This window comes from Peromyscus leucopus, chromosome 7 (genome assembly GCF_004664715.2).
Source record: "Peromyscus leucopus breed LL Stock chromosome 7, UCI_PerLeu_2.1, whole genome shotgun sequence".
Taxonomy (NCBI): domain Eukaryota; kingdom Metazoa; phylum Chordata; class Mammalia; order Rodentia; family Cricetidae; genus Peromyscus; species Peromyscus leucopus.
In genome coordinates, this window is record NC_051069.1 from 56,243,590 (window position 1) to 56,269,499 (window position 25,910).

Sequence of the window (25,910 nt, forward strand, 5' to 3'; positions counted from 1 at the left end):
AATACACAGGAAAGTTTTGATGAGAAGTTAAATAATTTTCCTTATGTGTACACCCAAATCAGTACCCTTCTAAAATGTGCGTTAGGAAAGACGGTTTGTAAAGAAGCTGTCACTTCCATCTCAGGACTTCCTTTCTTCTGGAAACAATACCTAGTGGCCAGGTTTGCAGGCTCATCAGTGAGCACCTCTGCAGACTTACAGTATCCATAGCAAGCTACCACACAGAGGCATCTTAGGTGTTTCTGTGGGAACTCTTTGTTGTGGGGTATTTGTACACTTTGTGAAAATGTATTGCTGTGGTTGGTGTAATAAAAAGCTGAACAGCCAATAGCTAGGCAGGCAGTGTAGGCAGGACTTTAGGGCAGAGAGAGAATTCTGGGAAGATTAAGGAGGAGTCACCAGCCAGCTGAGGAGGAAGCAGCATGAGCAGTACGGAGAGATGAGGTAACAAGCCACGTGACAGAACGTAGATTAAAATAAATGGGTCAATTTAAGTTATAAATGCTAGTGGGACAAGCCTAAGCTAAAGTTGAGCTTTCATAATTAATAATAAGCTCTGTATCATTATTTGGGAGTTCTGATCTACAACAGCAGACCTGCACCTGCCAGGAATCCCTCTCTCCAAACAAACGCAGTTAAAGGATAGAACAGTGCTGAGGATACAGCACAGCAGCAGATGCAAGGAGCTGGAGTAGAGGGGGTCAGCAAGCAGGGGACACCACCTTTAACTAATGCTCAATGTGAATGCTGACCTGAATGTAGAAGTGAGCACTCATGTCACTTCTTACCTTCATAAAGCACTGCAAAGGAATTTACCAAAAAGCGAGGATATTTCTTGGGGGTCCTATTCAAGAAACACAATACTGAAATATTTCTAGACAAAGCTTTTTTTCAAAGATACAGCAGCAGTCCTTGGTGATACAGTGAGATTTTCATGACTGGCTGGTTGGCAGGAAGAGGGGTCAAGTGTGCTGGGCAGTTTGAAAAAGACATTCTGAGATCAGGAAAAACTGGCCACATAATTGGAGGTTTGAAAAGATAAAAGCAAAAACTAACAGGTGAAAACTGCAATAAGCACTTCCACCATCTCCCATGTGCACAACCCTGGGTTCAACTGTCACTACAAGAAAAAAACAACAACCTAGATCTGTCTGAATCAATCTTGTGATTAATCATATCAACAGAGTATGACCCAGATTGTTAATAACCTCATTTAAAATCATTAAGAATGAAAAAAGAAAACATCTAAATTTGAGATCACACCTGGTAATAATCTCTTAGGCTCTAGTTCCTATCAGATACAGTCCATTTTACTTTATAAGACTTGATGAGTTGTTCACATCAAGAAAACTGGGATATACAGTCATGCAATGTTTCTATCTGTATACTGTGCTACACTTGGGATCTCAAACTTGTTTCAAATGCTGTTTGCTTGTTGGTACTGTGACACACAGCCAGTTCCTAAGGCTCTGAGTCCATTTTCCCACTGTTACAGAGTGAGAGCTGGGTTCAGTGGGGAAAGTGCTTGCTGTGTGAGCATAAGGTTCTGAGTCTGTCTCCAGCGCCCATGCAGAAAGCCGGCCAAGGAGACACCGGCCTGTACGGCCAGTTCTGGAGAGGGAGGAGAGAAAGGAGGGCCCGGGTGGGGGCCTTGCTGTCCAGCTTCTTCTCTCACTGCATTGGTGAACTTCTGGGTCAGTGAGAGGCCTGGTTTCAAAAAATAAGGTGGAGAGCAATTGAGAAGATATTCAATGTCAATGTATGTCCTCTACGCACATGCACAGATGAGCAAAACACATACATGCACATATAAACACACATACACAAATGAGTGAAACACACATACATGTACATATAAACACACACACACACACACACACAGAGAGAGAGAGAGAGAGAGAGAGAGAGAGAGAGAGAGAGAGAGAGAGATTGAGATTCAGAGATTCTTCATGGGTTTACTATGACAAATGTGAACATACACAGACCTCAACACCTAGTGGGAGCTGGCAACTCAGGGAGCATATACTGAAAGCTGCCTTGTTATTGATATTATAAAATATACCTGAAATGTGTCACAGTTTCAGATAATTATAATGATCTAGTTACCCCTGTTGGGAGCTTTCTAAATATTGGATACACATCTGTAATTACAATGATGAAATGCATTTCTTCAACTGTCCTGCTTTAGCTGTTGTACAGGGAAAGGCAAGAATGAAATAAGACATTCAGGTGCATTAGTTGATTTGCATCTTATACTGATATCAGAATAACCCAGTTCTAAGCTAGGCATCTTTAAATGCTTGGTCATGCTTGTTCACATATGAACTTTACTCCTTAAGTATCTGTCACCACTTATCAGAAGTTTCAGTGGTAGAATGTGTGAGTTTTCAACCCACCACTGACTTCCAAATAAGGATGAAATATCCTGCAATCTTCTTATCTGTAATATCTATGTCTTCTCCTTGGTGACAACCAATATCCTGGCTTACAGAGCAATGGATGAGTCATCCTTGGGTGGATCTTAGAGGTAAAGGCTAGTTATGGGGTAGTCAGAGCCTACAAAACATTCTGTTTCATGGTTACTACAGGAGTGCTTGATGACCAAGGTGCCTGCAGCTGGCGTGGGAGCCTTGTAAAGGAAAGGGCTTGGAGGAGGAGAAAGGAAAGGTCAAGCAGAACCCTTTACTGAATGGGAACTTTCAGAGATACCCACAAAGCATTTTGGAAATTGAAGATATGCCCTTAACTACTAGTCTAAAACAGTCATTCCTTGCAAAACACTGGCAAATTCTAAGAGATATAACTCGAGTTCACACCAAAGCAACAGCGATTTTATACTTCTAAGCTTCTAAGGCTGGTGTTGGCACACTTTCTCAGTAGACATTCTTACTCTTTATGACAATACTGTCCAAAGACTAGTAGAATAGTTGAAACAGTCCCGAGGTCACAATAACAATAAAATAGCAAAACAGTGAAATAACCAGTACACTTTATTTTTCAAATCATCTTTGTTACTGTATTTCTGAAAATGTTTCTTATAACAACAGTAGAACCAAGCTGGAAAGATCATACACACACTGGATATATTTTGGAAATGGTGTGATTGTATTGTATCTGCTCTACTGTACTGCATCCAATATGAATGCACTGTCAATACCTATGTGTTTAAATAGAAGTATCATCATCTAAAAGACGGGGGGGGGGGGGGGGGGGGGACGACGACCTTCATGAACCAGATCCCAAATATGAGACCATCTGGTAAGACAAAAATCCATGTCACTTGTTAGTGCTAATGAAGCATGTGAAGGACAATTGATGCCGTAGTTGGACAGTCCTGGCGTCCAGGCAATAGCAGAAGGAAAAGGGTGGGAAGATTAAATAGCAAATCATACTTTCTTTCTCACACCTATCACAATGATATCTAAGATAGGCCAGATGCTGCTAGCCACTTTCAGGTCTTAGTTAATCACAGAGAGGAAATAGATCCCTATCCTGTACTCTGGAGACCACAGGATAGGCTACTATCCTACTAGTGATGGCTACTGAGCTTCCATGCACTCTTACACTGCATCTACATCCTTTCCCTCACACACACACACACACACACACACACACACACACACACACAAAACTTTCCTGTGAAGTAAGCAGCCAGCAGCCCCGACTGCAGAGTTGTGCTATTTCCCACCCACACCAGTGGTCTTGCTTTCCTTTGTCATATAATGCTAACTATCAAAGCCTTGGGTTGACACTTCTCTGGTCTGATTCTCCCTTGTTTCTCTCCTGCTTCCACAGGCCTCTGCTTCCAAGCCCTACAAGCTAGCCCTGCAACTCAGGGTCTTCCTTTCCTTTTCTGAAAACACTAGTCAATTAGAGTGTAATGGACACAGCCCTGGACCAGACCTTTCTTCAGTTGCTTCACATAGCAGAGAGAATAGTCCTTCAGAACCAAAATTTGCCCTGTCACCTAATTTCTACCACATAAAGGGATGCCACGAGAATCAGTTAATCAAAGTCTTACCATGCTAAGAGAGAAGCTTCTAGAGCATCAACAAAAAGGTGCCAGGCAGTGTCTATAAGCATCCCCACACAACAGAGATGACTGGGTGGCCTTATCCATATCTTCTGGCTGTACTATCATGGCTTTCTTTTTATTTTCTCCATTGAATTCCTTCTACGTGGACCATACTCTACTGTCCATAACTTCAGCATAACAGTTTTCAGATGTCCCACTCATGGATGCCCTTCACACTCAAAAACTATTGCCAGAGAAGTTATAACTGTCAATAGTTACTGTAATAGATATTAAAGCCAGGGAAAGTTTAAATGTTTAATTCGCCTAAAATAAAAGTCTACTCCATGTTAACATAAATCACACATCTTTATGGAACTTTATTTTCCATAACAAAACAGTGAGATTCACATTTACATTTTTGCAAACCTCTTCAATGTCTGTTTATCATAAGACAGCTGGGTTTTCTGCATTCATTGGCTGTAATGTTTTGACTGAAGAATGTTTAAAGAAAATCAGATATGTGGTTGGAAAAAAGGAGACAATTATGAATACTTTTCTTTGACATCACATCAAATCTTATAAATATCCCTTCTGAAACCATATACATGAATTTAACATTTTGTATTATATTAAAATCCACCTGTCCATCTTGCATTTTGAATAGATATTTTATCTCTATGTGATCTTGATAAACACCTCAAAAATGAATAATACAATACTGAAAATTCAAAGAAACAATTGACAATATTCATTGTCAATGTTAAAGCAATCAAAATAGCAAAGCCCAAAGTTTATACCCATTGTGATGTAATGATTTGGTTCTTGGCCGAAAAGTATTGGGTGGGACATGGTGTAGCAGCTTTCACAAACTGGTTCGCTGGGTTCTGTGTATCTTCCAAATGTTGGTGCACATATGTGTTATCAAAAAATCACATCCATTAATGTAATCCTTCACCTGAAGAGGAGAGACTTCAAAAAGTGAGAAGCTTGTACCTACTATGGTGGTGCATGCCTTTAATTAACCCAGGACTAGCGAAGCACAGGCAGGTAGATCTCTGTGGGTTCCAAGCCAGACAGGTCTACATACTGAATTCTAGGACAGCCAGAGCTATATAATGAGCCTGTCTCAAAAACAAAACAGATACAAGAAACTTTCTAATTTAATGGAAACAAATATAATTGCACAAAAATTTGCTCGTTTTAATGTATGTGTTTACTTAAGCACTCAAATCTGAGGAAACAAAGTCTGTCCATCAGTGCTCTTCTGAGTAAAGTGGTTTAGATGAAAAACTGGCTGATTCAGCTCGTTACTAAAGCTACTGCACATGTTTACACATGAGACAGGCAGCTTGCTACACAGAGGTACCGTGCACCTCCTCACTGCCTCACACATGTGAGAGGAAGGAGCCTCCAGGGTGAAAATTCAAAACATAAAACTTACTGCTTCTTCAACAGCATTCTTAAATGAAACTGTTCATTTCTCCCATGTTGAGTGGTGACACTTTCTTGATTTACACTGAAGGATCATCACATTTATGCCCACACTGCTTTTATACACAGTAACAAAGAAAAATAAGAACTGTTTTGAGGTTCTAGCCTCAAAAACAGTTTTTGAATATGTCTGGTATGTCCTAGACATACTCCCAGAGTCCAGGGTCCAGAGTGAGGAGTGATGGGCCTACAAGCATTCAGGAGCTGAGAGGGGTAACTGACTGCTGCTCTTTCCCCTTTAGCTTCTGCAACCCAGTCAAGAAGGCCAACTTTCCTAATCCCAGTTCTAGGATCGCTGGAGCATCCCACGGAGGCTGAGTGTGGAATGGAGCTATTCCCTTGCAGCCTCAGCACTGCAGGGAACAAGGAAAAGAGTTCATCACAGCAACAGAGCCTGCCTTAAGGGGTCTTCTTAGTTGTATGGCAGAGACTCTGCCACCCAAACCTCCTCAATGTTGAAAAGAACCAGAGATGATGCAAAGGCACTCTATAAACTAGCAAGGTCACTGTCTTCAATAGAAAAATCAGATGGTAAGATTTGGAGACTACTGCTTAGAACTCTTCTCCTAAACTGAATAACTAGATGCCCTTGCTTGGCAATTCAGCTTTAACACATCGTCTTTTCAAACCAAATACCAATTTTCCTTGTCAAAGACATTTAATTAAATTATTGGAAAATCCAAAAGCAATGGATCACATTACTCTTTAAAGGAGGGTGTGTGAAGAGAGGAGGATACAACCAGAAACGTGAAACCAAAAATATGCATAAGGGTTACTCTCAATAAAAATATCATCATGACTGCTCTTTTACTAGCAATCATTAAAATTCCTATGAAAAATGACTACAAACCAAATTATTCAGTGTATATTAGTGGCTACAATCCTAAAAAACAGGAAAATACACAGACTGAGCTTTTCATTCCTGTATAGTGACATTTGAGGGTTTGCATGGTGCTTACATACATTCTCTCTAAGCCACCAAGCCACCATGAGACAGGTAGAAACCATGTGTAGTCTACAGGAAAAAACTGGGTTTCAAGGAAGTTAGCTGACTTAACCCCAAGAGAAAGGCCAATGCCAAAGATCAAACTGTAACCATCTTATAAACTATGGGAAGCAACAGAAACCATTTCACAAATGAAATCTTACACTGAACTTGAACTATGAAGCATTAAATGTACAAAGCAACAATTTAAATAAGTATTTTGTTATAAATTAATAATTATCATATTACTAAGTTCTTGGTCCCAGAAACAAATATGTGATATTTGTTTTTTACAAAGGCTAGTGCCTTCACAAACAATGACAATCTTCCTGATCAATAATATAATAAAAAGTTCTAATATATATAACCACCATTATCATCATCACCATCACCATCTTGTCACAAGATAATTATGACAGATTCAAATGCATTAAAATTATGGGTACATTTTTCAAGTATCTATATTTTAATTGCATTGAAATAACTGAACACATACTTAAATACTTAATCCAACTCAAGCATTTTAACACCCTAAAGCATCTTAGGACTCCACAGAGAGCAGTCTGAAGAGAACTGCATCTAAGGTTGCTATCACAAACCCACTACTTGACCTCTACTTGGGTTATTTAAGATAACATTAACTGAAAACCTCCTCACAATCAAAAATATAAAACCCAATAAAGCTCACTAGCCAAAGGCATAAGATGGCTACCTGTCTATCACGTAAGTAAACCCATTCCTCTGGGTAAACTATATAAAATTTCTAATACTGACTATTTTGATTATATTAAGTGAGGGTCATATGGGTCAAACTAACATTTTTCATTTTAGATGATAGTCTCTTTGCTTATAAAAACATCGTGAAGTTGTAAGAGTATCAAATTGCATAAGTGAAAAAATACTATAGCCACAATAAGATGTATCACTAGAACTACTTAGAATCACGTTAAAAATGGAAACTTCTCAGCACGGTGTTGCACACTTGTAATCTCAGCACTTGGAGGACTTAAAGCAGAAGAATCAAGAGTTCAAGGCTAGTCTGAACTACATTGAGGATAGCCCAGGCTACAGAGTGAGAGCCTGTTTTGTTAAAAAGGAAAGAAATTAAAATGTTAGATCCTTTAATTTATATCAAAAAAGTCTATTCATCTACTAGTTCAACACTCAAAAGTATGTAAGTATGCCACCTTACTTTGAAGTGGCAGGTGAACAGGCTGACAGTCACCTACCTTCCTTAATGTTCTTTGCCACTTCATGTTTGAAATTAAAGATCAGATTCCTGCAGCTGTCACTGGAATTTCTTAAAGTCAAATGTTTTACACTTTCAGTCTTTCTATGCTCCCAAAAGTAAATGGTTTTCCTCTTATGAAAAAGTTCATTCAACTGTGTAATGGTGACAGAGCAGGCCTACTTAGACCTGCAGATCTGATGCTCTTGCTTTCTCCTCTGCTCTTCTATGACTCAAATTACCAAATCAGATACATCAACAATTCTCTCTATTTTGCAAAACGGTCAACCTAAATGGTGAAGACACTTCCAAGAATGAATGAGATTCTCATACAATATACAATTCACTGTTTAGACACCGAGTTAAAACAAATTATTTTCTTTGAAGGTTAATTCAGTTCCTTTTGAAGTTTCCTCAGAATCCATCATACATATTGCATACATTAGGTTGCTCACAGACAGTAAAAAAGCCTTCTGCCATATATAAAGGTAAAGGCCTTCTCTCACCATTAATGTCAGTTCTGATAGCAAAGGGTTACTGACATGGATGTATGTGATGGTGACTCTTTCATTGCGATTGACACTCAAAACCCAAAGTGCTGTCACTCATTTGTTTATTACTGTATACTATTAAATGGACACAAGACAACGTAAAGAATCAGGCTGTGAGAGCTGTAGATAAACTTTACATAGTCATATTCTATCAAAAATAAAAACATGTCTTTATCAGAAGTCAATCTTTACGTGGCATTTTTAGAATGATAGAGCATTTTCTTTCTAGAATACTTAAGAATGGCAATCTTAAAAAGCTTCAAACGTTGCCAGGTCATGCCTTAACTGGTACAGACAATTCTTTCCCCATCTAAACTCATTTCATGCTACTACATGAGTCCAAACTAAACACCTTGTAGTTACTGAAAGCTGGATACTGGCAGAGGTGGGCACCACAGTTATAAAACAGGAACATGTGTGTTCCCTGTGTGCACATACTTATCTTTCTTTCAGTGATGGCTACAAATGAAGGAGATCTGCCTAGGTAAACAGAATACTAGTGCCTTAATAACTAGAAGAAAATTATAAACATGTCCTTAGTGCTAGTGTTATGGATTCATAATCAAAGCTCTTTCAAAAAAATATCCTATAGCCAAACAAATTGCTATTAACTTTTTAAAGAATTTTATTAAAATTTTAATGTGCTTTGATTGAAACAGAATTATATCACTTAAGCAAGTCAATTATAGCACCTTTCCCCACATTCAGTTAAAAAATATAATTTCCTTTCATTTTAACTGAAAGTAAATTGAATTAAACAGGGTTCACTGGTATTGTTTTTCCTGACAAAGACAGTTTCGGTTTAAACATTAAGAAACAATGTTTTTTAAAAGCTAAATTCAGGTGCCATCTGGTCCAGCAGTGAAAGAGTTAACATTCAACTGCGCTCAACAGAGCTTCTGATCCATTACATTTCTCACAAGCTGCCCTACAATGAGCTGAGCAAGTATCAACTGTAATTTGATCCAGGAGTTTATGGGGAAAAAAATAACTGCACATACTCAACATGCACATTTAATAAAAATCAGTTTTAAGAGAAACATATCCAATAAACACAATTTAAGGCGTATTTAATTGTTTGATTAACTTCAAACCTGCAATCCCTTTGCTTTCCTGACGCTCTCAAATAAAATAGGAGAAAGGAGGAAAAAAAAAAAAAAAAAAACAGCTTCACTGCAGGGAAAAGAGGCTTGAAAAACAACTTTGATTGGCACTTGGCCTGACCCACAGAGGAAGAAAAACAGTTTTTGGACAAAGAGCGCAAATATTTGAGCTTGCTTATTTATGTGCTTGCTTGCTTGTTTTTCTTAATACATAAAGAACAATCCTAAAGTGACTGTAGATAGGGAAATTGACAAAAACGGCACTGTATTCATCATAGCTCTCTCAGATATGCACAGCTCAGCAATTTTAATTCATTGGTGCTGGACAAACAGAAGCACCTAACCTAATGATCTCACTTCATGCAATGTAAAAATAGACTGCGGAGTAGAAACGGATTGTATTATTCAAGGAAGCTGTTCAGATCTGTTAAAAACTCTCCTGCGCCTACAGGGACATTTTGTCATCCTTTCTCTCCCTGCATTCCCATCCCCCACGGAGCGATTAAGCCAAGTAAGCTAAACAATACTGGAGTAAACTTTCTATCAGTCACTCTGGAAAGCAATAAGCCGATCCTGGGTCGGATTTTCTGGATCCACAGCGCGGTGGGGGATGATACGGAGGGCGAACCCACGTTCACTTCAGCTTCCACCTCCACCTCCACCAACCCCAGCCCAAGGCACTGGAAGAACCAACAGCGTTTCCCATGGGCGTAAAGTTCAAGATGCCTTCACGGTGCCTTTCGGGAGCCACCAAGAGAATGTCAAGAGGGGGTGCCGGGGCACGGTAGGCCTGGCAGAAGCGACCCAGGCAAAGAAAACAGCCCCCCGAGTCAGCCTCGGCGGAGAGGGAGCCAGGCTCCTGCAGACCAGACAGGCTGCAGTGATTTCAGGCCAGCCTCCATCCCCAGCCGAGCCGGTCCCTCCCAGCATCCCAGCATCCCTTCAGCCTCGGGGCAGACCGGGCGGCAGCCCAGGGCGGGGCGCGGGGACCCCGCGGGGGGACCCTTCGCGTCTCGCCCCCCCTTGAGCTCCGGCCGGACCCCGACCCTGGGGAGCGCCTCGCCGCCGGACGCGGGCGCGCCGTACCTTCCGCAGCACTTTCCGGCAGTTGGTGCAGAGCAGGTAGTTGGCCGAGGCCGACGCGCTGCTGCCACCGCGGTTCATCGCGCCGACGCCGGGTTGTCACCGCGGCTGCTAGCGGAGGGCCTCTCCAACGTCCTCTTCTCAGGGGGTCGGGCGGCAACTACAGCGCAGCGGCTGCCCGCGCGAGCTCGGCGGGGACGGCGGCCGTGGCGCTCACCGGCCCGTTGTTCCTCCCGCCCCCATCGCCAGACCCCCGCCCCGCCAGCCAGGACGAGCAGCCGCGGCCGTCTCAGCGCCTCAGTGCAACCCCGCCCCCGCGGCTCGCCGCCTTCAGGGCTGCCGCGCTGGGAGCCGCCCCCTCCCGCCAATCAGACCGTGCCGGCCACGCCCCTTTCCGCACCCACAGCCAATGAGTGGCGTCGGCCAATCGCGGGAGGCGAGAGCACCTCGAATCTCCGGGCAAGTTAAGTTTATCTCCGAGGCTCGGCGGTGAAGGGTGACCGCGGGTTAGTTAGGTAGTGGGGTGGGAGGGACTCCAGTCTGCCAATGAGAAGCGGAGGGTGTGGTGTATGCAAATTAACCCGGGACTCTAGCGCCACCCTCAGGACAAGCCACGCCCCCTCTGCGAGGTCTGGGCAGAATGGAGTGAGATTAAATAGCTGGAAGCTAGAGCTCGCTAGAGGATCTGAGACCGAGCTAAACATTTCCTCATCTCTCGGGGTGGGCAGGCTGGACGCTAGAACGTTCCCTCCTCCGGGGCAGTGGTTCGGCTTTCTCTCGGTCGAAATCTAAGAATAGCTGTGAGGAAGACTGTGGTCTTGCATCACTTTGCACCTAGAGATCTCAAAGAACTTTATGCTTCGCTCCGTGAGTCTTGAGCGAAGGACCAGCTAGCTACCTGAGGCTGTAGGGATAGAGGTCTGAGTTCTATACAGCTAATGGAGTTGGGGACCCGGAGACACATCTTTGGTTTTGGAGGTTTTCCCTCTCTCTATCATTCTCACAGCAAAGAAAGTTCCCTTATCTACCATGAACGGGTCAGAGGTTCCTACACACACACACACACACACACACACACACACACACACACACACACACACACATTCTGTCCGAGGCAACTGGTTAGAGATGTGCAAAGCACAATTCCTGCTTGGGAAGGTAGGTTCTGAGTACGAGTTGCTCCTCTCCCAAAGCTGACAACCGTGAGTCAGGGTTTAGCTTCTACGTTCCAGGGACAGAAGACAGAAGCCACTGCAGAAAGCTCTTCTGGCCGGATGCCCAACCCAGGCAAGTCAGGGAGCCAGGTACCCCGCGGAACCAACCATAGAACGAGGATTATAGACCAGATTCCGGCAGCCTGCTCCCCAGTGAGAACAAAGACTGCGGAACGAACACCTGATTGGTGCCTGGTGCTCACCGGTGTTGCGGGAGCCCATTACAGGGTGCCTCTGCCCCTGGTGCAGAGCACCAGGCTCCCAGGAACTGCAGTTCCCCAGCCGGCCTTGGCGGTGACCACACCGCACTGCGTGCTATGACATCACCTGTTTTCGCTCCTGAGAGCCTAATCAGTATTCTCGGCTTCTCCCCTTCCAAAGGTCTCAAGTGTGTTAGGATTTATGAAGGCCTGCAATTTGTATCTGGGGAGATGATTTAAAAGAACTGACCCACTGGTTTACATTTCTTGTATTATTTTTTATTTAACACACTACCCTGCGTTAGGGATTTAATGTAGTATGATGCAAATTCCGGAAGGTGCACTTGGAGGAGCTCGCACTTCTAGCATAACAAAGCCATTAGACCAAACTGTGCTGTTCAAACTGCCAATCTCTTCCATCCTCAACATCTGTCTCCCTTCCATCCCCTATAGAGACCTACACCTTAAACAAGCCTACACAAAGAACAAAGGAAATGGAAATCTGCCCACATCGGGTTTAAATAGACTGGAAAACCCCAAGGGTCTAGGTGATATGGTTAGGTAAGTGTGAAGGTCTATTTAGCTTATGATAGCTAGCAAAGGGTGGCTTGATGCTGGGTAGACCTACATAGCCTAGAATAGCGGTGGTTTGGGTAAGATGCTAAACATTCAGTTAAAAGAAACCATAAAAGCAAGAAAACTCAATGAAGGAAGAGATTACTGCCTGCCCTTCATTGCAGAAAAGCAAGAATCTAGGTAGAAAGACAACAAGGCACAGTTTTGCGTAAAAATGAAACATATATGTTCTCATTTTGCTGAGTTTCTTGGGATATATTCCTGGCTGGATATTCATTCTCTTTCTGTCTCTCTCTCTCTCTCTCTCTCTCTCTCTCTCTCTCTCTCTCTCTCTCTCTTCCCTCCTGCCCCCCACCAGGGTCCCACTATATAGCGTCTGCTGTCCTGGAACTCACTATGTAGACCAGGCTGGCCTCAAACTCTCATGGACTCACCTGCCTCTTGCACCCAATTGCTGTGATTAAAGGGCTGCATTGCCATGTCCCTTGGTCTGTCTTATGAAGCTGACTTTTATGTGAATACATATTTAAGCAAAGGAGAAATTAAAGGATGAAGTGAATTTAGTGCAGAGATTAAATTTCCCTCAAATAGTAGTTTACTTCAAATTATTTTCTAATATTTTTATAACCTTTGCCATTACTCTATGGCTGAAGTTTTTTTTTTTTTTTACTGTTTCTGACTGTTGTAATGCTGTGCTAAATGTCCTCATTTATAAGTTTTTGCTAGTATCTCTCTTTGCTAGGTTGAGCATTTCAGAGTACAGGAGTAGAGATATATTCTAAGGCTCTTGAGCACTTGCTGAGCATGTTTTCTGGAAAGGTTTGAAAAAGACGGCAGTGAGAACAGCCATTTGAGCACCCAGATCTGATCTGTCATCTCCAGAGCCAGTCCGTTAGTATTCCGCCCACCATTAGTACATCTCCCCCTTGAATGCCCTCCCTCTCCTGCTCAGTCATTGCCTTTCTTCTGTTGAAAGATTCCTGATGAACTCCAGTGCTTGTCCAAGTATCCATGATCCCCCTCCAGGCCTCTTCTTTATCATCAAGCTCTCTGCTGGAGTGATGCAAAAGGCTTTCTCACCAGACTCGGAGCCCCTGGAGGGCACTGGTGGAGCTCTACGACATCCCTAACTCCTACCTATGCTCCCAGCTAAGTGCTCAGACAATCCTGGAGAGGAATGAGTTTGCATTCTTACTTTGAAACATTCTTTCAGAGCAGGCCTTTCTCATCTTTAATAACAGTGATGAGATCTTATAAAAGGAGTCCAGTAAATATTTGTGAATAGAATGGCCCATAAAAACTAAGGCTGTGGAGCAGAAAGCTTGGGTCCAAGTCTATCCTTATTTGGATTGAACATGATTATTGCTCGGGGCTACTTTTACAGAACTAATGCTCTTGACACAAATTAGGTAAGTAGGCAGTGCTGAGGGAAATGTTTTATGTTCAGCTCTCTTGAAAGGAAGAACCCAGTTAGTGACACCAGGTGAATTTTGGATTTATCTAGAGACTCTCATTCATTGACCTGTTAGCCCCTATATGATTGCTAAGTAAGGATTCAGTGGTGAAAATCAACTACTAAAGACATCATTAAAATTCTGTTCATGGTTTATGATCCCCCCCCCCTCTCTCTCTCTCTCTCTCTCTCACACACACACACACACACACACACACACACACACACACACATTCAAGGCATTTGGTCTGCAAAGAAAGCCTGCAGAATTTACATATTTGCAAATTCTGTGATTTGTTTCTTGCAGAGAAAGCTGCCCTTCACACTGTAAGTTGATTGCTCCCTTAGAGCTGTTAGATTCCTGTTATGTTTTCTTCCTGTGGCCCAAGAGCAATACAACTGCAAGGAGATGAAATAAAATCACTCTAGAAAGGCCGGGGCTTAGTCCCATTCTATCCCCTCAATCATCCACCAACACAACTATTGTTACGGATATCTGCTATATCTGCTAAGGTTTGGGTCCTACTAGCCCTCTCCTAACTGCCATACTTGCCTTTCTACTCCACACCCCATTGTAAGGCTGATTACGAGTGAAACCCCACAAATATGGTGTTAGTTTGTTTCACTGCCCAATGCCGTTTTATTCCATGCTTTTTAAAAGTGAATTTAGTTTTAAACATCTGTTATTCAGGAATTTCATGTACCAAAAATATCACGTTTTTGAAACTTTGTGAGATCTGGTCATGCTGGGCTCCCTTCTTACATGCTAACTTTCTGTTGAGTTCAGTGGCAGCTGCTGGGCTGCATGCACTATCTGATGCAATCTCTGCCATGCATTATTGACTACATGTTTTGCTGTTTTATTTGTATTATTTTCCCAGCCTTCGTAGGTTTAAAATATGCCACCTATATAAATTTTTGCCAACATCTAAATTACTCATCTGTTTATTTTTACACTTAACTTTATTATGGAGTGTGAATTAAAATTAAATGATATGTTCCAACTCCAGCAAAAGCTGAGAAAAGGGGTCAAATGTATAACAATGTGACATACCCTGAAGAGTGTATGTAGGTATTTTGATGAGTATATATGTATGTGGGGGGGGTCTGCCTGTCTGTCTGTGTCCCCTCCCCATGCTGGGAAGAATAGCTATGTAACAACAGCTACTATTCTTTATGCTTTCAATCCCACTCCTTACCCTAATTCTGCTTCCATCCCCTTTTTAATTGTTACTTTAGAATAAAGAGAGCACAGAAGATGGACACGGCAGTAGTGACAGGGCAAAAAAAACACAGAAGGAGGAACAGGTACATTGAAAGTTTTCTTTGATGTGCCCAAATCACTGGGTACCAATGAGTTCAATTTGACAGTTAGCTTTGTCCCTTCCTAGATACATGGCATTGGGCCAGACACCAAATCTCTTTATTCATCAGTTTCTTCAATTGTAAGAGGGGATAATAGTGCTACCTGTCCTCTGGCTTTAGACATGGCATGAGCTGATGCCTGTGCTACTCACAGGGTGAGCAGAGCAGTATGGCAGCAGTCGCTGCTGAAGCGATATGAAGGTATAATGCTTTCCATAGACTGTGACCATGGTCTGGTTCTATGTAAGCGCTTTAAAATTATCACTAGCTTATAGGAAATACTGTAATATAAAAGTTGCCTCTTTCATTGAGGTCTTTGTTTTTTGACATTTGGTCTTTAAGAGAATATGGGGGCAGTGGAGATAGCAATGTACAGAAATGAGGAAATGGGACTTTATATAGTACCATCGAGAACTACATGATATGAGGCCTCAGCTTTCCAACCTCACAAGGGTGAGTGGTGATTAAGTTGAACAAAGACCAGATTCCAGCTTCGTAAGGACTCGAGGCATAAGAGACTGTCTTTAAGAAAACAATGCGCCGGGCGGTGGTGGCGCACGCCTTTAATCCCAGCACTCGGGAGGCAGAGCCAGGCAGATCTCTGTGAGTTTGAGGCCAGCCTGGGCTACCAAGTGAGTTCCAGGAAAGGCGCAAAGCTACACAGAGAAACCCTGTCTTGAAAAAAACCAAAAAAAAAAAAAAAAAAAAAAAAAAAATGCTACAAATACAAAGTTAATAATAACGAATCATTGTGTACATTACCACTATATACAGAAATGACTGTGATCTCCATGAAGATTGTCCATGTTGTCCAGACTAGAGAGCTATTCTCACCTCAACCTTCTTAGCAAGCCAAAGATACTCCGCTATCCACTGCCTCCAGCACACAGGAAAGTGGGAAGGAGTGAACTGGAACAAAGAAAGACTGCAGTCTTTGCCAATAGTGGGTAAAATACTGATTTTTGAAATTTAATTAAAATAGAACTATGTTAATACATGGCTTGAAGCTCCCCTGGGGCCATAGAGGGGACAGTCTTGGCGATAAATCCTAAAGTTTGGATTTTTATTAGCCTCTCAAGCATACTTTGAGATTGTGTTCATTTTTCTTTGTGTCCTGGGGACATTTACTGTCATCTGCTCATCTCCCTGAGACTCCAGATTCACTGCCTCAAAGTCTTTTGGGGAGCAAATGTAATATAGAGGACAAATTATATCCATAATGCCCATCTACAGCAAAAATATTTAATTTTTTTTGTAAAGATTACCATGAAGTACATTGGCTGTCTAAGTGTTATACAAGGAGGATGGGTGGATAATTGGGACATCCATGTGAGAATAAGGCAGTTTATAAATCGGGACTGGCTAATATGAACACAGAAGAGCTACTATCTAAGACCTAGAGATCATAGAAGAGTGTTGCATTTTAAAGGATTTTCAGGAATTGGCACATCCAAGTGAGATCAGAGGGGCCTCAGAAGGACGTAATGATCTACACTGCAGTTTTCAAAGCTTCTGAACGTAGCTGGGATCTGCTTAGACTCTAGAATCCATCTCCCAGGAAAGCCTTACTCTGCTAGGTATTTATAGCACTTGAAAAATCTAAGAGGTATTCAAAAGCTCTTCAAATGGAAACAATGAAATGCACCAGAGTTTGCTAACTGAAATCAAGTGGACATATGATTTTATCAATCAAAGTTCCCAAATAGTCTGGAAGTTGTAAGCATCTTTGTGTACAAGCATAAAGTCCACCCATTGGCCTTGTTAGTAACTTCAGTAAATGATACAACCATGCAGCACTTCAGAGATGTAATGCTGATTTAAGGTGATGCATGCAAACATGAATTGCAAGCTTGAAACCACAACAGCAGTTTATGAGATGCTAGAAAACTTCAGGTTTGGAAGCATGTGCTGTGAAGTATATGTGGTCTAAATATCCCTCGATTCACAATTTGTTTTTTCAATCCTTACCACATGGTAAGTCCTGGTGATAAAACTGACAGAGGACAGTTTTATAATCTAATGGTGTGGTTGAGGTATAATCTCTGCATTGCTAGAGAAGAGAAACGGAAAATGGAGGCTTGAGAGGAAAAGATTAGTAGCAAAGCACTCAGAGAGACCTCTTAGACATTTATGCCTCTAACTAGATTCCCTTCAGTAGTAGTGTTAGGACATTTGAGGAAGAATTCCCATATATTCATGCAATTACAACATCAACAAGGAAACTGGGTTTGATTTCTTACAAGGAACAGAGAATGATGCGGAGCAGTATCACAATGGTCTTGCATCCTGGTTTCGTGTTCATTACTTAATGCTTTTTGCATTGTGCACAGTGCCCCCCACATGCAGGCACTTGCTTCATCATAGAGCTGACATGAAGAACACAAGAGTCACAATTTAAAACAAAGCCAAGAAAAATGAACCTTTAGCAAGTAACGCCAGTGGCTGCTGTACTGGAAAGGACACAGGCAGGAAATAAACAGCAGGGTTGCTCACCTGGTTTAACACTCTTAGTTAAAATGAAATGTAAATCTAAGTAGTAGCTGCCTTTTCATATCCAAGAGGGATGCTCCGGTACCACGTGTGGGAAGCCCTTTCCTTATGTAGTTCTCATCTTAATGTTTCAGTTTCCCTTTCCATAGAGTTCAAGCTCCATTTACAGAACTCCCAGGAACCTGGTTTTGCAGCCATCAACATCCACATAGTGTGAAATCCCTAGTTATTTCCAAAGAGCACTACCCCTTAAACATTAAACAGTCTTTCCTCCTTTCCTGATGAAAGACTCTTTGGTTAACTCGATTATCTCACAATTGTGCCATTATACTGCCGAGTACCATCCACATGTGTGCAAGTTGTGTGTATGCACCACTCCTGGTATGTCTGCATGCATTAAGAATATAAAGTACTTGAAGATATAACCCTGCCACTGCTCTGTATTCTTTAAACCTTGTAATACCACAGTGTTAATCATTATCTACACAGTAACAGGAGCAACTACCACCACATGCTGAGATCTTATGTGTCAATCACTATGTAGTAACCTGCATACATTATCTTGACTAATATTTGTAAACCCTCAGGGAACTGGTTGTATTGTGTCCATTTTGCATATGATTTATATTGATAAAGGTCTAGTGAGTTTTACATAGTTGTTTCAAGGAAGAACTACTGTGATTTGAACTTATATTTACAGTGTTAAATGATTCCAACCTTAACACTACTGTATTCAGCCAGTCATTACTGCAAATATTACTTGAATGAATTCTTTGTGTTATGCTATCAAACTTCCAGATATGGATTGGCTTAGATATGTCATACATTCACCAAATATATTTGGGTACCTCTGTGACATTTTTGAAATAAACATTGAGATTGGGCAAAGAAGTAGTACTCACCATTCCCTATTTTAATAACTATAAAATTAATCCAAACTATTTTAATATTTATTTATTTATTGTGAATGTTCATGGGCACATACCTGCCACAGCACACTGGTAGAGATGAGAATATAACTTGTAGGAGTTGGTTCTTGCCTTCTTCTGTGTGCCTTCCAGGAATCAATCAATCTAAGTGATCATGGTTGATGGCAAATGCCTTTGCCCACTGAGTCACTTTGCTGGTCTCTGTTCTAGTATCTAGTTCCTACTAATATGTTGCTCTAAAATAAAGCAACTAGATGATCTCTTGGTAAGGAAAATACTTTTGTTTGAATGTTAGGTTAAAATTCCAAATATCTGAGTGTTTGGTGACTCATGTGAACATGATAGACATGGAGATGCAGAGATGAACATAAGTGATAATGCTGGGAAAGGTGGTATTGCTGTTCTCCATGATGAATCAAGGCAATACCAGAGCGTTTGCAATTAGTGGGATTAACTACCAAGATGAATGAACTGTTTCCAGATAGCCTGCCAGCAGCATGAGATATGTATAGCAATTTGCTCCACTCATCCTCCGCTAAGGAGACCATTTGCCTGGTGGCCTCATTCTACACAGTTGTGCTCAGTGCTCTGCCATGTGGTCACTTCTTGCTTGAGATCTGTCCATCATAGGATAGACTCTTGACTCAAAGACAGCCAGCCATTCTATAACTTGGTTGTCCATCTTTATAAAGTGTATTAAAATAATCATCTCAGCCAATCAGATTCCTTCCTTGGAAATTTGGCATTGGAAAACTAAGCTAAGCTAGTTGTCAGAGCCTGAGAGGATGTTATGAACCATGTACAAACTAGGAACGCTGATTGAGGAAGGAGCATGGGACCACTCATTGAAAGAAAGCACCCTAGTCTTGGATCTGCCCTCAGTTCTGGCTGTCTCCATTTCTGGGCCCTATTTATCCATGCAGGGATTTCTTCTAACCAATCAAGTCTCTTACCACTACAAACTCTGTAAGTGTACCTGTGTTTCTTTTGAGCAAACGAATTTAGCTGGATCAATCTTCCTTCTTTCCCATTTCTGACACCACTACAGAAGAACTATACTCTTAGTTCTCACTGGTAAAAGGTTGTAAAAGTAAGATATTCCAAGAGAAAGAACTAGAACCTAGTGGGCTGGAAGGCCCCATGTTAGTTTTTACACATTAAAAACTTGTTACAGTTTCATTAAGAAAGTATGGTGTGTAAACCCTCAAGCCTCTTAGAACCTGTTTTTGTTCCTTAATGAGCAGTGAGCACTAATCTATTACCCATAGTGCCTCTCTCTCCAGGCTCAAGGTTAAAGTGGTTCTCATGCCTCTTCTGTTAAGTGCCTGAAAAGAAAATGTTGAGGCAAATGCTTTTGCCCTTTCCACTCATTATCCTTCATTCAGACTTAATGCCTGGGGATCCAGTCCAATGATTTTCTAGAGTTTATGAGTCCCAAGATTAAAAAAAAAATGTAAGGACAAACAAAAATCTGTTAAACTTCTCCAAAAGTGTCTGAAATTACAGTAGTCAAGAAAAAAGACAAGGTGATTGAGAGTCCTGCCGTGTCAGGCTGTGGGTTAGTCAGGGCTGTGGCATTCCCACGGGGTGTGAAGGGACCCAGGAGGTCACTCTGCATTGCAAACACAAGTGTGTCGAGAGCTTTTCATTAGACTCAGTTTCCTGAGTGGACTGTGCCTGAACAACTATCTGTCCTGTTTTTCTAGAACCAACCACTAGCAACTATGGAGTGGTTTGAATGATAATCAGAAGCAGTCAGATTCATTTCTTGGGCATTCAGCCTTGAGACACTGAGACACTAAGCTGGTTGTCAGTGAAGTCGGAGTGTGAGGGAATGTCACAGACTGTATACAAGCTAGGCCTGAATCGGAGCAGGTGGAGATAACAGGTAGGTGCTGGCCCGGAAAGGAAGAGGAGGCCCTCTGTGGGAAAAGCCGTTTGAGCTGGGATTTTCTGCTCTTCTTCCTGCACCACTTTCCTCGTCCTTCCTTGAGAGTCTCTGTCTTTCCCTCTCCTACTTTCTACTGGGCTCATTCGAGCCCCCCCCCCCCCCAGTCCTCATTCCCTTCTCCCTGCCTTTTGTGGGATAGTTCTCCAGCTTTGTTACGCCTTTGGAAATAAAGGAGTCTTCATTTGGTGGTGGTCTTCTTCTTCATATATCAGGTGAAGCAAAGAAAATGGTCTTCCTGATGATCTTAGGATGGTGGCCACCGGCCCAGCAGCTGGGGAGATGGCACTGTTGCTTTATCATAGGGACAAGAACGGACACTTTGGGCTTTCTAGTTCTCATTAAAGATGCTGACATAGAGATTCTCCAGTCTGCGGGGAACGGAAATGCCCAGTACTAGAATCCTATGGAGACACTCTTTGTTCCACAGTGTAGCTTCAGTTGTGACCTGAAATGGATTGCCTAAGGGTAAAACTGAACATTCTTTTTCTCTTTATATCTTCTCCAATACTATATAAGCTAATCACTGTTTAATACCTCTTTAAACTTGATCTTGTAGTGTTTATACAAGTTTTGTGAGAATTAAATTTTAAAAAATGCATAAAGTGTATAGAACAGTCTCTCCTACTATGAGCACTCTATACATTCTACTACTTTTGCTGTTTAAATTCTTCAGCGTGCTGAGAGAAGGGAATATTGAGTGCTCAGCCCTAAAACTGATGTTTATATTAACCCTTCTAACACAAATTCAGAGACCGTCACAGGAGAAGGGGCAGGAAGAATGTAAGAGCTGGAAGATGGGGAGAAGTCACCTTTGAATCGAGCACATCTGCGATGTCACCTTTGAATACAGCACACCTATTGCACTCATGACCCCACAGTAGCTGTGGTTTTCTGCACGAGATCAAGCCAGTGAGCATTCTGATGTGGACCGGGAGGGCTGACAAGACTCCAGCCCTGGTGAGGAGCTGCTGGCAGCTGACAGCTGTGGGCGAGGGGAGTCATTTTTATTAGCATGTGGTTACTGGTAGGTTGTCTATGCGCTGGTGGGGAGCCTCACACCTCTGTGCAGGCAACTAGCGCTGACTGGACAGATGGGTTGTTTTGAAAAGAAGCCATTGTGAAGCGGGGGAAGTGTTGGGGCAGTGGCACGGGGCTGACGACTTTAGGTTGGATATGATCAAGATACATTATATACATGTATGAAACCGTCAAAGAATAATTAAGGAAAATGCATGATTTAAAAGAAAGGCTTGAAGGGAGAAAAAGCCTCATGTAATAATAATACACCTTTTCACTAGCAATTGAAATTTACTTGAATTTTGATGCTCTGGCCTCCCATATGATTTCCTGGGACAATTTGTTTTGGTTGAAAGGGTCTAAAGTGCTTTTATGATAAACAAATAGTCAGTCAGTACACCCAGTCACATTCTATAAGATAGAGACTTCAGCGTTGTGTGTAGCCCTGGCAAACAATGAAGAAACTACATACTTGCAAAATTCAGTGACAGGAATGTGTCTCTGGTTTCAGTCTCTGAGGAGGAAGAAAGATGGTGTCTGCAATTTGTGTTTGTATGTGTTAGTGTATATGGCATACATGTGTATACATTTATGTGTTCTCAACAAATTCTCTTCTGAGCTAGAGATAGCAATCCTTATTTAAACTTTTAGCTAAAAAATTATAATTTGATGGTTAATGAAAAGGGATTATTATTCCCATCGAACAGCCAGAAACCTAGGCTACAGTGCTTTGGGGGGAATTTGAGCACTTTGCCTACTAGTTATAGCTAATGATTCCAGTTTTACTCTGCAGGAGACAACTACCTTTTGTAACATGAACAAAAACCACAAAAGGTGATGTGTTCAATATGTTCCTTGTGACTCAAGTAGGAAACTGACCCCCAACTGGATCAGGCCCTCTGAATAGGTGAGACAGTTGATTGGCTTGATCAGTTTGGGAGGCAACTAGGCAGTGTGACCAAGTCCTGTGCTCATTGCATGAGTTGGCTGTTTGAAACCTGGGACTTATGCAGGGACACTTGGCTCAGGCTGGGAGGAAGGGACTGGACCTCCCTGGACTGAGTCTACCAGGTTGATCGCAGTCCTCGGGGGAGGATTTGCCCTGAAGGAGGTGGGAATGGGGGGTGGACTGGGGGTAAGGGGACGGGATGGGAGGGGGGAGAACAGGGGAACCCGTGGCTGATATGTAGAACTGAATGGTATTGTAAAATAAAATAAATAAAATTAAAAAAAAAAACTAAGGTAGAGTAACTGGGGGAGACATATGACAATGGCCTCTGACCTCCACGTGCATGTCCATGCACAAGTATGTAGAAACACACACATACAAAAGAAAAAGAAATGGAGATACTGTCATGTCCCTGTAATTATAGGTTTTTTATTTTTATTGTGCAATCCCCAGAATCCATAATGCATTGAACTTTTAATTGCCAAGTACTCTATTTACATGAGACTTGTTCCCATCTGTGATCAAACCCCTAAATAAATAGTATAAGTTGTTGAAAAAAAAAGTAGGAAACTGACTATCTTATAAATATGTCTGGGCTGAGAGACACCTTTGAGTTATACAATGGACAGAGCATGAAAAGCCCATATCAAGTGCAGCAGGTTATGTCCTTGCCTTTGATGACCGCCTTCTGCTTAGAGAGGATTATCATCAGTCTGAACTTGTCATCAGACAGATATCTTATTTGTTTCCTGGTCGTTTAAAAAACTAAGCACCCAGGCTACAGGATATTTACTCTGTTGATTATGACAGCATTCACTGGGAAACGAGATAAGCAATTCACTTGCCAAATGGAACTCTGGTGGCTCATGAGTTATGAGTGTATGGACAAGAGGACTGCATCACTGCATGGAGCAAAAGTAAATGACTGTCCTCTTAAGTTAATGCTGTAGCTCATTTAGGCTCATTTCTTTCCGCCTAGATTTATGAGCATCATTGAGACTTGCTCCTGCATTCCTTTGCCTGTGTGGCCTCTCCGCATCCCTGAGCAAGGCTTGGGCGGCACAACTCTGCCCTGTTCTGAAGTGAGAGGTGACTCCCTCTGTGGGTCCCAGTGACAAGCCAGCCATACTGACTGTGTTGCACTGCTTTTGGTTTCCATGAGCACTGTCAGCAGCATGCGGTTACAAGGTGCTTAGTGTTTCTTGCCTTTCCCTGTCACTTTTCTGATCTGCCTCCCATCTTTCATGTTCCAGTCTCCTACTCATTGTATTGATCTGTGGTGTTTGACATCGGTTGCTGTATTTCCTGTTAACTTCTCACCGTAGCAAACCACCAGACCCCAGTACCTTTGCTCTATTGTTCAGGTTTGTCTCAAAGCCACCCACATTGTCCTGTAGCCAAGTAGAAGAACTTAAAAGAGGGCTTTTTTTTTTTTTTCAGTGTAACTCCTAGAAAAGAAAACTTACTAGGCATGGCCTGCTTTCCTCTGTAGCTGCTGCTTCTCCAGAGGGGAATGATCTGCAGGACTTTGCCTAGACACTGTCTGTTCCGTGTCTTATGCTACCCAGACTGAATTGCTTTTTCTTTTTTTTTTAAGCAAATGTCCCTGAAGAGTGGCAGAACAGGCACAAATAGTGTTCTTGTGGCTTGTTGCTTGCACCTTATTTTTGGCATGCACATGAATTGACTCAACACTGGCCATATAGTTTGAAAGAGAAGACCCTTCCCACTGCCGACTGTAAGCTCCATGAGGCTGGCCCCTCTGTCCAGGTTCCTGTCCTTTCATATATACTGTATGTAGTGGTCTGGAGCCTTGTCTACATATCCAAGACAGTCTGTTCATTGGAACGCTGACCAGATGATGTCATTAGTGGCACTTCAGCAAAGCTCTTCCATTAGCCTGCTCAGTATCAAGTGAATATGGTGGAGGAGATTTTCATTTACACAGAGCAGATTTTGTGAACATGCATTTCTCAGGATCATAAACGTGTCTGAGAGTGGGATTAGAAACGAATTAGAAATATGCTAAAATATTGGGAGTAGCTGTAACATGAAGGGGACTAGATAAAGAAAATGTTCATTTTTCAAAACTATTACAGATATGTGAAATTAATGAAGAGTTCTATGTTTACCTGAACACCAAGTATTTTCTCGGGACTTGAACCTGTTTCTCCTAAAAGATACTTAAAGAAAGAGAGAGAGGATTTATATTAGAGAAAATCTATAATTCTTTTATTAAATATCTTATGAGGTTGTCATTGTAAGTAATCAAAATTATAGACAATCAGTAAAGCCAAGGACTTTAGTCTTTCCCTTGGGAATGGGCGCTTGTACCAGGCTTTTTCATTAGGGTCACCAACCAGCTCCCAAATCATGAGTCAATCACGGAGACTTATTATTAGTTATGAATGCTCAGACTAGCTTAGGCTCATTTCTTGCTAGCTCTTATAACTTAACCTGTTTCACTTTATCTGTGTTTTGCCTTGGGACTTTTTACCTTTCCCTTCTGTATGTCCTACCCATCCAGCTCACTGGCAGCTGCCTGGCTTCTAGCGGCTGACATGTCCCTCTCTTTCTCCCTTGTTCTCTTCTCTTCTATTTATTCTCTCTGCCTACCAGCCCCACCTATCCCCTCCTGCCTAGCTATTAGCTGTTATTCTTTTCATTAGACCAATCAGGTGTCTTAGGCAGGCAAGGTGAAACAAATGCAACATATCTTTACATAATTAAATGCAGTATGAACAAACATAACACATCTTTACATCATTAACAAAGGCAGCATAAACAAGTCCAACACACCTTTACACAGTTAAAGTAATATTCTACAGCATAGACAAATGTAACACATCTTTGCCCAGTTAAAATATTATTTCACAACAGGGGCCAGCCCTAGAACAAAGTTTCTGAACCTGGAGTCTGTGATTGTACCTCATGTCTTTGAGTCCCTAAACCTGCACGAACTTTTGTGTATGAGTCCTCTTTCCATTGAGGAGCAAGGGTTCAGTTTTCATCGATTCCCAAGAGAGTGTAAGCCCCCAAACCTCTAACTGTAATGTATGTATATATTACAATTATATATATATGGGGGTTCGAGACAGGGTCTTACTATGTAGCTCTGGCTATCCTGGAATTCACTCTGTAGACCAGGCTGGCCTTGAACTCAGAGATCTGCCTGCCTCTGCCAATTGCTGGGATAAAAAATATTACTGCCCAGCTGTAATATTTTTGATTGAGGCAAAACACTTGCTTTCTGTATCAGGCCTTCTGCTGAGTCTTAAACATGTTAGCTCCTTTATCCCTAGGTTCATGA

At 42.0% G+C, this 25,910-nt stretch overlaps 1 protein-coding gene across 1 annotated transcript in view; it reads right to left on the minus strand.

Moving 5' to 3' along the window:
- The window catches only part of Sesn3 (sestrin 3), a 65,247-nt gene extending 54,464 nt beyond the window's left edge, over positions 1–10,783 (minus strand). Inside the window, exon 1 of the mRNA XM_028862049.1 lies at positions 10,460–10,783. Within this exon, the coding sequence (XP_028717882.1) occupies positions 10,460–10,537 (78 nt within the window). The 5' untranslated portion in view covers positions 10,538–10,783. The remainder of the gene's footprint in view (positions 1–10,459) is intronic.
- Positions 10,784–25,910: the final 15,127 nt, after the last annotated feature.